Source organism: Leguminivora glycinivorella, chromosome 3, assembly GCF_023078275.1.
Source record: "Leguminivora glycinivorella isolate SPB_JAAS2020 chromosome 3, LegGlyc_1.1, whole genome shotgun sequence".
Taxonomy (NCBI): Eukaryota; Metazoa; Arthropoda; class Insecta; order Lepidoptera; family Tortricidae; genus Leguminivora; species Leguminivora glycinivorella.
In genome coordinates, this window is record NC_062973.1 from 23,210,490 (window position 1) to 23,222,792 (window position 12,303).

General features: G+C 39.3%; 1 protein-coding gene across 5 annotated transcripts in view; it reads left to right on the forward strand.

The window, feature by feature from the left end:
* Positions 1-12,303, forward strand: part of LOC125242613 (protein draper-like) — a 68,880-nt gene that overhangs the window by 30,848 nt on the left and 25,729 nt on the right. For all 5 annotated transcript variants that reach the window (XM_048151412.1, XM_048151414.1, XM_048151413.1 and 2 more), the window contains exons 3-6: positions 1,716-2,011; positions 3,610-3,853; positions 4,924-5,055; positions 10,696-10,813. In XM_048151412.1, coding sequence (XP_048007369.1) covers positions 1,716-2,011; positions 3,610-3,853; positions 4,924-5,055; positions 10,696-10,813 — 790 coding nt within the window. The remainder of the gene's footprint in view (positions 1-1,715; positions 2,012-3,609; positions 3,854-4,923; positions 5,056-10,695; positions 10,814-12,303) is intronic.

Consider the following 12,303-nt stretch of genomic DNA (forward strand, 5'->3'; position numbering starts at 1 on the left):
TTTTTTCAGCAACACTTGTATCTCTTTTTACTAATTTTATATTGGCGACCATTTTCCATTTAGTAACAATATATTCCATCTTACGGCTCAGCCACGACATTGGTCTAAGCGCGACAGCGGTGAGCGGCGGCCATACATTGGAGCGAGACACAGCGATGGGACTTTTCATTCGCACGTATGGTTGCCGCTCACCGCTGTCGCGCTTAGACCAATGTCGTGGCTGGGCCGTTAGTTTACATCAGGGTAGGTCTAAAGCCTGAGTGGACGCTCGACGCTGAGCGTTCAGCGGGGCGGGCGAGCTTGCGCCCTTCCTATGCAGCGACTACTCAGGACACTTGTATGAACTTCACTTGAATCACTTGTTTTACAATTAGTATGAGTCTTTTATTCTAGATTGGCTAGCCAAATTATGTCATTTTCATAACAAAACATTAATTTGGTGTGACTTCATATCTCAAAATGGTTTAGGATTGATAATAAAACAATGCTGTCCAGTTTTTGTCGAGAAATATTACTTCAAGATCTTAGCTGTTAAGGCAGGATTATAGAGCTTCGCAAAATATTAACATACCTAACATTAACTCGGTTCATGACTTTTCCGAGCAGACTAGGAAAAGAATTAGTCATGCGACACATACTTTAAAGAGACAATGAGATTCGCTGTAAAATATTAGTTTACTGAGAACTTATTAAACGTGTGTACACTCATATTATGTAGATCTATATGTTCTGAGTTTGAACTCAACACGCACTGTATCACTGTATGTAACTCAACACATTGTAATAGACTCAGAAAACTAGATTGTAATTAATAATGATAATCACAGACACTAACACTTAAGTAATCTTGAGTCGATGCATTTAGGTATTTATTAAGTTACTTTGCTCCGTTAGAGATGGCCGGGAGCGCCATAAGCCTTCGGTAATTGTGTCATATACTTGGAAATTTCGTGATCCGACGGCCGAGTGGTTTTACAGGCATCCGTCCGGTTAACGGAGTACGCTGGTTCGATTCCAGCTCGGAACACTTGGAGGCCTTGGTCACTTTTTCTTTGTATATGACATTTATTTAATGTTTATTTAATGTTTGCTGCAGTTTCTAGAACAGGTACTTACTTATTTACATGCTGACAAAATAAATGCTCTGCAGATTATAGAGATATAAGCACGCAAAGTAGCTACCTTCTGCCTAAGTACATTCATATATAAATATTAGGTATACATACTGATAAATCATCTTGAACACAATTTCAGCACAGTTAGCGATAAGTCGATAACACCTAGTAGCTGAACCGCCTTCACCATTTTTTTTAATTTATTATAAATGGGCTTACTCTTGGCCACAGACTTGTCAAAGGCAAAGACGTGGCCTACGATGGATTGAGCTCGCCCGGAAGATGCCTGTTCACCCTTGATTTGAAAGATGCGGGTTATAAGAGCTATTTATTGGGTTATTTATATGTGTTATTTATTGTAAACTAAGACAAAATACACTTAACTCTTGCAATAACTTCGCCAAATGCGGAAAAGTTTGTTGGCGAATGAATAATATCTCAATGTTTGAGAAATAAAGATGCTCTTTACGGTTTGCTTTAAAGTACCCAAATGGTATTCTAATTGTGTCACAAACGACACTGTTGACGCTAAACATTATAAATATTATCAGAATTCCAACAAATGTTCATTCATGCACTTATCGCTTCCATCCTTTCCAGATATACAACGAAAGTGCGAGTGACGGAACAGCAGCCCTACCAAGAGAAAGAGTACTCCTGGTGCTTCAACGTCCCACCACGATGCTCCAAATACAGAGTCAAGTTCCGGACAATCTTCAAGACTCAGATCTTAGTGAAGTACCGGCCAGTTGAGGAGTGCTGTGCCGGGTTTGCGCCGGATGTAAATGGCGAGCAATGTGTGCCTGTGTGCGTGGATAAGTGCGTACAGGGCAAGTGTGTGGCGCCCAATACGTGTGCGTGCGATCATGGATACGGAGGACCGGCTTGCGATATATGTAAGTACATACTGAATAGTTTTACTAGGAGACTAGACTGAGAGAGCTTATAAGTACCTAGCGTATAAGTACCGAACAAGACTCTGGACTAGCGTATAAGTACCGAACAAGACTCAGATCTAAGTGAAGTACCGGCCTGTTGAGGAGTGCTGTGCCGGATTCGCGTGTGTCGCCTAATACGTGTGCGTAAGTAAGTTGATAGGTTTCGTAGATTTTATAATCTTTAGACTATACAGAAGTTTCTAGATAACACACCGAGGCTTTAATCTGCTTGCAAAACTTTATGGCTTAGTCTTAGTGTCAGGACACTCAGGAGTCTCAGGACGTACTTCGCACACTAAGACACATACTCTGAGACATACAAGTATTGTGGGATAAATATACCCAAATTAACAAAGTTTGGGAAACTAATTGGTTTTGTAATTAGTTAGACAAATAGTTTCAATTATTATTGCCCCTATGTGTTGTTAATGATACCGCTATCGTCGGCTGGAGAGCAATTCGACAGATTTTTAGAACAGATCGTAATATAGCTATTAGCTAGTGACATTAATATAATAGGTATTTATTCACATGACATAAAAATGTGAAATCGTATCTATCTGCTGTGTTACGCAAATTATCAATTCATGATGCAGTTAATGACCTACGGAGCTTATGTAGTTATACAGCTGCGATATACAAGGCTCATTATGTCGCGAGCGGTCAATAGACCACGTGGAATTTCATCCTAGCTACTATGTTCAGATATGATCAGTACTGCTTTAGGTCGTATTTATTGTAAGACTTGTTAATGTGTTATTGCAACTTAATACGTTCTACTATGAGTAGGTATTCCTAAATGCAAAATACTTTAGGTACACAGATACAACCTGTCATTACTTCATAACCAAGAGATTAAATTGAAACTCGGTTTATATGACTTAAACTTTTTATACTCAATTCTGTCAGTTAGCTTTGTAAACAAGATACAAAATAATACAGCAATTTATAATATGAGTTATACATACATACATACAATGACGCCTGTATCCCATGAAGGGGTAGACAGAGCACATGAAACTACTCAAGTTTCAGTGCCACTCTTGGCAAATAAGGGGTCGATAGAAAACGAAAGTGTGACATTGCAGTGACAGGTTGCCAGCCTCTCGCCTACGCCACACTTTAACCCATATGAGTTATCTCTTTATATTTTTGTACTATTAGCCGCCGCGCTGTCTTCTAACCTTTAGAAGGAATATTAGAAATTCTATAATAATTTTTTACAAAATATTTCTTAAAACCACAGATTTAGGAAGCAGGGAGATCGGACATGCGGGCGATTTGTATTGAATAAGCCTGTCGCAAGTTCTTGGACTCACACACTTGTAGATGGACGCTCCTGTTGTGCTAAAATTGTGCAATACTCGCGCATCATTTCCATGTAAGTACATGCGAACGATCAGCGAGTTGTGTCATTAGGCACGCACACAACGACAACTGTATGCTCAATGAGCTATCATCTGCGACACGTCCGCCGGCTTGTCCACTCTCTAGTATTGTATGCTCTGAGCTTAAAAGTAATGAAACTAACTGACGAAACAAAATCTTTGTTGCAGCATGTCCAAAAGGCAAATGGGGCCGCAACTGCCAAAACTCCTGCCAATGTCTGAACGGCGGTACCTGCGAGCCTTTGACCGGGGAATGCGCCTGCGCACCTGGTTGGCGAGGCGAAGCGTGCGAGAAAGCGTGTGCGCCCCCGACCTTTGGCGACAACTGTATTGAGACGTGCCAGTGTAGGAATGGTACTTGTGACGCTGCCAGCGGAGCGTGCGAGTGTATACCAGGCTTTACTGGGCCACTGTAAGTGTGTTTTACTTATTTTAAGGCGTAACTAAAGTTTTAACTGGAGAATGTGCTTACATTCCGGGTTGGCGAGGCGAAGCGTGCGAAAAAGCCTGTCCGCCGCCTACTTTTAGCAACAACTGTATTGGGAATTGCCAATGTAAGAATGGTACTTGTGACGCGGGGCGTGTGAATGTCTACCAGGCTTTACAGGGCCACTGTAAGAATATTTTACTTATTAGAAAGCGTAACTAAAGTATTTAACTGGAGAATGTGGCTGCGGTCCGGGTTGGCGAGGCGAAGCGTGCGAGAAAGCGTATGCGCCCCCGACCTTTGGCGACAACTGTATTGAGACGCGCCATTGTAGGAATGATACTTGTGATGCTGCCAGAGAGGCGTGTGAATGTCTGCCAGGCTTTACCGGGCCACTGTAAGTGTATTTTACTTATTAGAAGGCGTAACTAAAATATTTAACTGGAGAATGTGGCTGCGGTCCGGGTTGGCGAGGCGAAGCTTGCGAGAAAACTGACTTTTAAAGTCGTGCCAGTGTGTGGACTTGTGATAGCGGTGCGTGCGAGTGTCTACCAGGCTTTACCGGGCCACTGTAAGGGTGTTTTACTTATTTGAAGACTTACTGCAGTAGTTAACTGGAGTATATGTATGTAAGGTTAGCTGGAATAGATCCCTTATAGGGATAAGTTCGCCTTTGTACCTCTGTTCCTGTAAACTGTGTATAAATCTGTTGTACACAATAAAGTACTAATATGTTTGTGCTTCTGTTTATCTGCTATTTTAAGTTAGTAGTAATAATTTAGCATAATATTATGGTCATTGTAGACGAATGCACTGGAAGAAATGACACTAACAGATATAAAGTATGTTTAGTATGTGCAACATATTTTGTAACCGCACAGATCTTCTTGTCAAATGTTAGTTCCGGCACGCTAGGCCAAGTTATTATCTCAATAAAGATCGAGATTAGTTGACAGATATCTAATAGTATTAACATTCTTATCACGTCAAGCACGATAACCGTTTTTCCTCATCACACACACCATTAAAATTTAACAAAATCACATTATCTACAGGTGCGAAGACCACTGCCCAACGCTAGTCGCCTGTCCGCAAGGTTGCCGGTGTCAAAATGGCGGCAAGTGTCATCCACTTTCCGGACAATGCGACTGTGCGCCCGGTTGGAGTGGGGAGGTTTGCGCTAACAGGTAAGCATTTTGCTAGATAGAGACATTAGAGACCTCAGTAATCAGCAAGAGAACAATCTTATACCTAAGGATGCCGAAGACCGGGCGGAATGGATAAGACTGAGCCGGAAAATGGACTCTGGCGCTAGGCGGGGAAAACGCTAGGTTGAAGAAGAAGAGACTTCAATAATCTACTGAATTTTAAAGCTGTAGACCTTTTAAAACTGTATGTTCTTAGTTTCCAACTTTTCGTTGCTGTGTCAAATACAAGCGCAGTTATTCACGTCCCACATTACCGAAGTATCAAAACTGAGACTCACTTTATCCACGAGAAAATAGCTATGTTGCATTAATCCGTTGTTGGCGTCGAAAAGTTTAAATATAAGGGTTTACAATTTTATATAATATATCCTTAATGAAATAATCGACAAAGAAAGCATAAATATTTCTATTTGTAAATATTGAACCAAGAAAACTTGTACACTTGTACCGAACTTCCGCACCCACTCGCTTATTTACTTACTTACTTGAATAAATATTCTTACAACTAACCACCCTTTAAGAATACCCCTTAGATTTGGCCTTGTGATCGTCTAATGGTAGTAGAAGGACCCCTCGATATGAACCATAGCAACCCAAACTCTTTAATGCGAAGTAGATACGACTATTGGACTCATATGATTAATTATAACTTAACCCACTAATTAAAACTCAGCATAATTTTGTGAAAATTACATTAATTAGGACAAATAGGCAAAAGACGTGGAGATTATGTTAACGCTAAGTAACGCCTGTGAAAAATGTGCAAGCAAAGTAACATACGAACTTGAACAGGAAAAAACCTATAGGCGCCAGACATTTTATTCATAATTTTGGTTTATAAATGGTAAATAATATAAAAAATATTTTAGTAATCATCCACTACGCCCTATTAGTAGTTTCAATTGGGCTCGAAGCTTGCGTTGTGGTTTGAAACTCCTCATCTCAACCAAACTGCTCTGTTGAGAATCCTATGCCAAACCAGAAGGGCTATCTATCTATGAACTAACCCCCCTTTTATTTTGTTTCATTTTCCCTAGCTAAACCCCCCTTTTCCCCAATACTGCTAATAGACCATAACTTCTCGACCCTTTCACTGTTTCAACGATACATCGAGTAAGAAGCTTCCAATTGAAAACCCAAGAAAAGTAAGCTTAATCACTCCTCGGAGTTTTCGGCTTCCCATCAGTGGACGGCGCCCGCATGCCACTGGTCCCTAAACAAACCCCAGCTACCTCTCAATGATCGCTGTCACATGAAGAATCAGAAATTGCTACCACAATTACAAATTACACTTAGATGAATTAACCAGTAATCATTCAAAGCTTTTTCACACTTCGATAATAAATATGATATTGAAGTTTCATTATACCAAGAATAAACACACGATATTATTTATAAAATACCTTCTAACACCCAGTAATTTTGTTCACAGTAATTTTAGATCTTGAATTTAATTTACTTTTACATAATTTATTTTTAGTTATTAGATAAGATAGGTTTTTATACAGAACTTTATTTATTTCCCTACCTATCGATGTGTGTGATTCTACCCTACTAGACTGAAAGTTCCCTACTCTAAACGATAAAAACTCTGTTCGTACTCACCATGGACCCAGAGTTTTAGGACATACGCGGTGTATACCTAAACTGACTACGCTAGAGTTCAGCAGACTAGACTGAAGAAAGCAAACCCTATAAGTCTGTGTATTTATCCCCCCCCGATGCAGGCGTCCGTGGACAGGGAGGCAATCGGGTAGGATAGTTCCCTATTGTGTATATGATATATACTTATGACAATAAATATACAAGGTCTTCAAATACTGCCGCTTTGAACAAGCATGGATTACTCCAAATGACACATATAATGTCCTCGCTCTAGGCTAACAGCTGGGCATTGAAGAACCAGGGAGGGAGAGATATTTTCATTTTTCTATGTTGGTAAAGAGAAAAATGCCAATTTAACCCTCTGTATTGGTAAAACTACGGACCTCCTTGCATCAATAGTTTAACAGCCGCTAGGTTAATCGATGCAAGGCTAAACAAACTGTCTGTCTGGGCAGCGATCTGGCTTTATAATTAAATATTCTTCACTTAATTTGAACGGATTAGGTATTATTTACGTTAACCATTAAATTTGATTATCACAATAACATTGAAACTGACAAGAAGAACCGAATCGTTAGCGGCTCACTTCACTCACATAAATTCCAACTCAATAGCACAAGACAATAAACCTGCACCACCGAATCGGAATCTACCATCCAAAATCAAGCTCTGAAAAGAACATATGTTCTCCACAAAACCAAACAATAGACGGCATGAATAAAATAAACACTCACTAACTTTCAATACTTCTAGTAAAACATAACTTAAACTTAGCAGAAATCACTACCCATTAGTACCAGAGCTAAACAACTCTAAGCACTTATCCCAAATGCTGACTCTACGAGAATAAAACATAGATTTTATTCACAATAAAATCAAACACTTAGAAATTTGGGCAGAGGTTCCTCACTATTTAAAACAATTTACACTTTAAACCAGAGTCGACTGTCGGTCCACGATGCTTGAAAAATAATGAATCAAAACAATGCTCCCGGAGCTATTTATAGGACACGAATCTGGACATTTTTTCTGGACACGCACCTGTGAAATTATTTCTAGACATTTTATCTGGACATGCCGATATCCAAAATAGAAAGATCATAAGTGCTTTGTTTACACCCATACGCTCTACGAATTAAAGTCCACGTTTTCTCAGCAAAAGATGCTTCCTATCACAGGTGTTTCCACACCTGACTTAGAGAGAGACAGATATATCATTGTTTATACCTAATTAAACTACTTATTGCATTGCGCAATAGTTGAAATACTTGAAATACACCGTGTTCCATTTAACACTAAAAATATGAAAACCGCCTATTCAGAATCGAGAGCAGAATCGACTGAACCATATCCCGATGGAAGTAATATTTCCATTCAAATCAACATGATTAATCATCTTTTTACAAGTCTATTCCACCGTACCTGCAACACAACAATGTACACATTGCACCGCCAGAGGCTGCTCACCCCTTTCAATATTTAGGGTTGTCAATACTGGCCAGTTTCCTGGGCGAACTCTCCTTCCCGCTACGAGCCTGACGTTGTTTGTCATTCCAATCCTAATGCTTATCATAAGTCACTACAAACTAAACTCGCACCCAATCACAACCCTGCCACTCCCAATATTGGCTCAAACCCGCCCACTACGACTGCGAAATCCACCGTGACAAAGCCTCAAAGTGTTTTACAATGACGCACACAAATAAACAGTTTTATAGTTCATGATGGCAATTAGCAATTATTTTATTAAATGTAGTGTGAGGTTTTGAGTAATGGCAAAAACACGTTGTATAAGATGTTTTGTTGAACATGCGCCATCTAGCGGAATCGTTTTACAATCGCTCGCCCGCTCAATAACTTCGTTCGCTATTCACCACCCGTGTACGTCTCTCAGTAGTTCTTAATGTTTAGTATTTGCTGAAAGATGGCGCTAATTTCAATAGACGATAACACGCTGATTATTTTTGTGTAACCATTTAATTCATTCGAATTCTGACATACTTTTATATGAATAAATAGATACAAAGTTACATTTAATCATCAATTTAAACCATTTGTTCTTTTATTATGTTTCTTATTTATAGCTAGATGAAGTTGTTCAGTTACACACTCTTTCTTTGAAGAACCCCATATGTACTACATCGGGAATACCTCGACAGTGAGCTCATTCCACAGCCGGAGCGTTCGCGGGAGCAAATTTCTCTGAAACCATTATATTCGACCATTATATCCGGACAGTATGACGAACGGAAGCCCTATTGAAAGAATTATCGTTCAGTCAATATTCTAGTGACCGCAAGTCGTCTTGTATATTTCTTTGTCTCATAAAGACTAGGCTTGACAAGAGCTACCTTTGCTCTGCATTGTTTCATTGAGCGGTCTCGTCGGTTACGCCTTTTATCGCAAAAAGTGTAGGTATTATGTGATTAAACTGACTCAGGCGGAAAATCATCTGAGAAAATGACTTTATTTATTCCTGATGGGGGTAAGATGTTTTGTGCCGTATGTAAAATGAGTATCGAAATCCATATTATCCATACTAATATTATAAATGGGAAAGTGTTTGTTTGTCCGTCTTTCACGGCAAAATGGAGCGACGAATTGACGTGATTTTTTAAGTGGACATAGTTGAAGGGATGGAAAGTGACATAGGCTACTTTTTGTCTCTTTCTAACGCGAGGGAAGCCGCGGGCAAAAGCTAGTACTTTATAAACTGAAATAGATATCATACACGAAAAAAAAAACGACAAGGCCCACTGATGGTGGCCGCGAGCCCGGGATTTGATTTGTTCCCTAAGTTATAATTAAGTATGTATATCTACTTATTGGAAATCATTGATATGATGACGAAAGATCCGCGATGGATGTCGTCAAAACATGTCTCCTATATCTATAAAATAAAAAAGTATGTTTTAATATTTAAAAAGTGTCTACCGAAAATAGATTGCCATGTTACATCGAACTCAGAAATTTCTTTTTCATCACACTCGCTCGTAAACGGTGTTATTACATGCCTGCATAATGACACGTAATGAGTTATTTTACCGCCCCAGGGCGGTAAAGTAAATGCCTGGGTGGGGGTGGGGAATAATTACAAGATGGACGAATGTTCGAAATGTCAGCGAAATTTATTTTAGTTTAAAATTTGGTTATTACTTCGCGAGTGTCACGGGCGGCTGAAGGATTACAAACTCGAGTTATTAAAGCCTTTGGCTTCGGGCTTCAAATAGCCTCTCGTTCGTAATTCTTCACTTTTCGTCCTTAATACATGGTACTATTGGCGACCGGACAATTTCCTAACGTAATCGTACCCTAAATCGTGTCAAACATGCGTTGATCGCACCCAAACACGGATGATACCCGACCGGCTTTATTGCGAAATTCAATATGCAATACTCGTGCAAGTTATGTGCACTTGAGTGACCTGGATTGCCAAATTGATGCGCTGTTGGATTTGTTCAATGCTGTTATTTATTTGACCGTTGGCAAGAGGATATTTTTGTAGCAGAGGTCATGAACCTTTTGTTAGGAATGATAAATAAATAGATTTTTATTTTTCTTAAAATATCGTACAGTTAAGTTGTTCAGACAATATTATAAATAACACATATTTCACCATCATCGGGCATGCAAAAACTTTACTTCAATTCAATAGAATTAACATACAAGAGCCAGACAACACCTTTTAATATTATTACTATTCTCGTCATCTATTTACTAGTATTGGACGATTATTGATTAGGTACAGTGCGATAAACAAATCATTAAGGGATTCGTCTTTTACCCTTCGGCTGAGGCTCTTATCAAGAAGGATCTGCATAAGTACTCAGAGCAAGATAGGTATAAAATATATAAATACTATATACATGAAAACATCCATGACTCGGGAACAAATATCTGTGTTCATCAATGTTTCGGGATTTTGTAGCAGGCAGGGTTTGTCGATGCGCCAGACCGGTCGTCAAAAACCTACTTGTCATTGTTATATTTACCTAATGATTATGTTATTTTCAGATGTCCGTCTGGTAAATGGGGAGAGCAATGCGAGCGGAGCTGCGAATGCGCCAATGGTGCGAGTTGCCACCACGTCACTGGTCACTGCCACTGCGAGGCTGGCTACACCGGAGAAAAGGTTGGTATTCTGTACCTACAATTGCAGATAACGAACAACGCGGGGAGGTGCAGTGAGCTGAAAAATTGCGTGATCAAATTATAAATTGGCCATGAACTTTTGCAGTTCACTGTACAAGTTGAGTTCGTTTAGAATTTATATACATTTACGCGAATAAAAATATTATCTAAGCACGCTTTCGCGTTCAGATGTTTTTTTTTTTCATATGTAGATATATGTATAAACAAATTTGATTCATATTATAATCTCCAAGTTCTGGAGTTGGGTTTAAAAAAGCCTTTAGAAAGTGATCTTGAATTGTTTGATTTTAAAATAGAATATCGCATCTTTGAGACTGATGGGGATAAAACTACACACGGTCGTACTCTTAACACATTGCCTACCAAAAAAATGGCGACGTGAGAAACCAGACGTCATCTATAACCATCCGCTTGTACGACGACAACCCGCTCGGCGGGTTGTCCGGGATCTGAGCAAATGTCACGTCACGAGTGCCCACTGGGTGGGTTCTTGATTGCGAAAGTGGTAATAATAAAGTTTTGGTACGTACATTTTGAACAGCTCTGGTCCATTGTGCATGTTCCTGTAAACAAAAACATATATATAACTCCGTATAGTTAGACAGATAAAGTCTAAGAAAAAAACGTACCTCAGTACTATACAGAAAAAGGTACGGTGCCCTAGATGGCATTACACCTTTGGGGTACGCTCAGCTAAATGGCGCTAATATTAATATTTGACATTTTATCACATATGAAGCTAAGATTATGGGCCAAATTGTCAAAACTGAGGTTCAAAAGTTTTAAGCCTGTGTCAAGAGGTGGCAGTCTACGCACTGTGATTACACATTTTACTTCGACAGGAACTCTCTATAATACTCGATCCTCTTTGCTGTAAATATAACGTGTTTTGGGAGACCTGTGTCGACTTTCCCAACAAACGATTCTATAAACGCACCTAGGATTTCTTGTTTTTATTCAAACAATAGAAGTGCTTGTTGTGTTATGTTAAAAAGGTTAAAGTTGAATTTTTTAAGTCTGTTTAGTAAGTGGAGTACTTGTGGAAATCCACATTACATCATTATTGTTAAACACTAAAACAATGTATAAATAAATATATGTGGTACTTCCCAATTACGTAGACACTTAGACAGGAATTTAGATAAAAGTTATATTTATTGCTGCAAATTTGTATACATAATTATAAATAAATAAATAAATATTATAGGACATTTCTTACACAGATTGACTGAGGCCCACGGTAAGCTCAAGAAGGCTTGTGTTGTGGGTACTCAGACAACGATATATATAATATATAAATACTTATATACACAGAAAACATCCATGACTCAGGAACAAATATCTGTGTTCATCACACAAATAAATGCCCTTACCGGGATTCGAACCCGGGACCGCGGCGTAGCAGGCAGGGTCGCTACCCACTGGGCCAGACCGGTCGTCCACAACACAAGACCCGGAAAATCCATACGT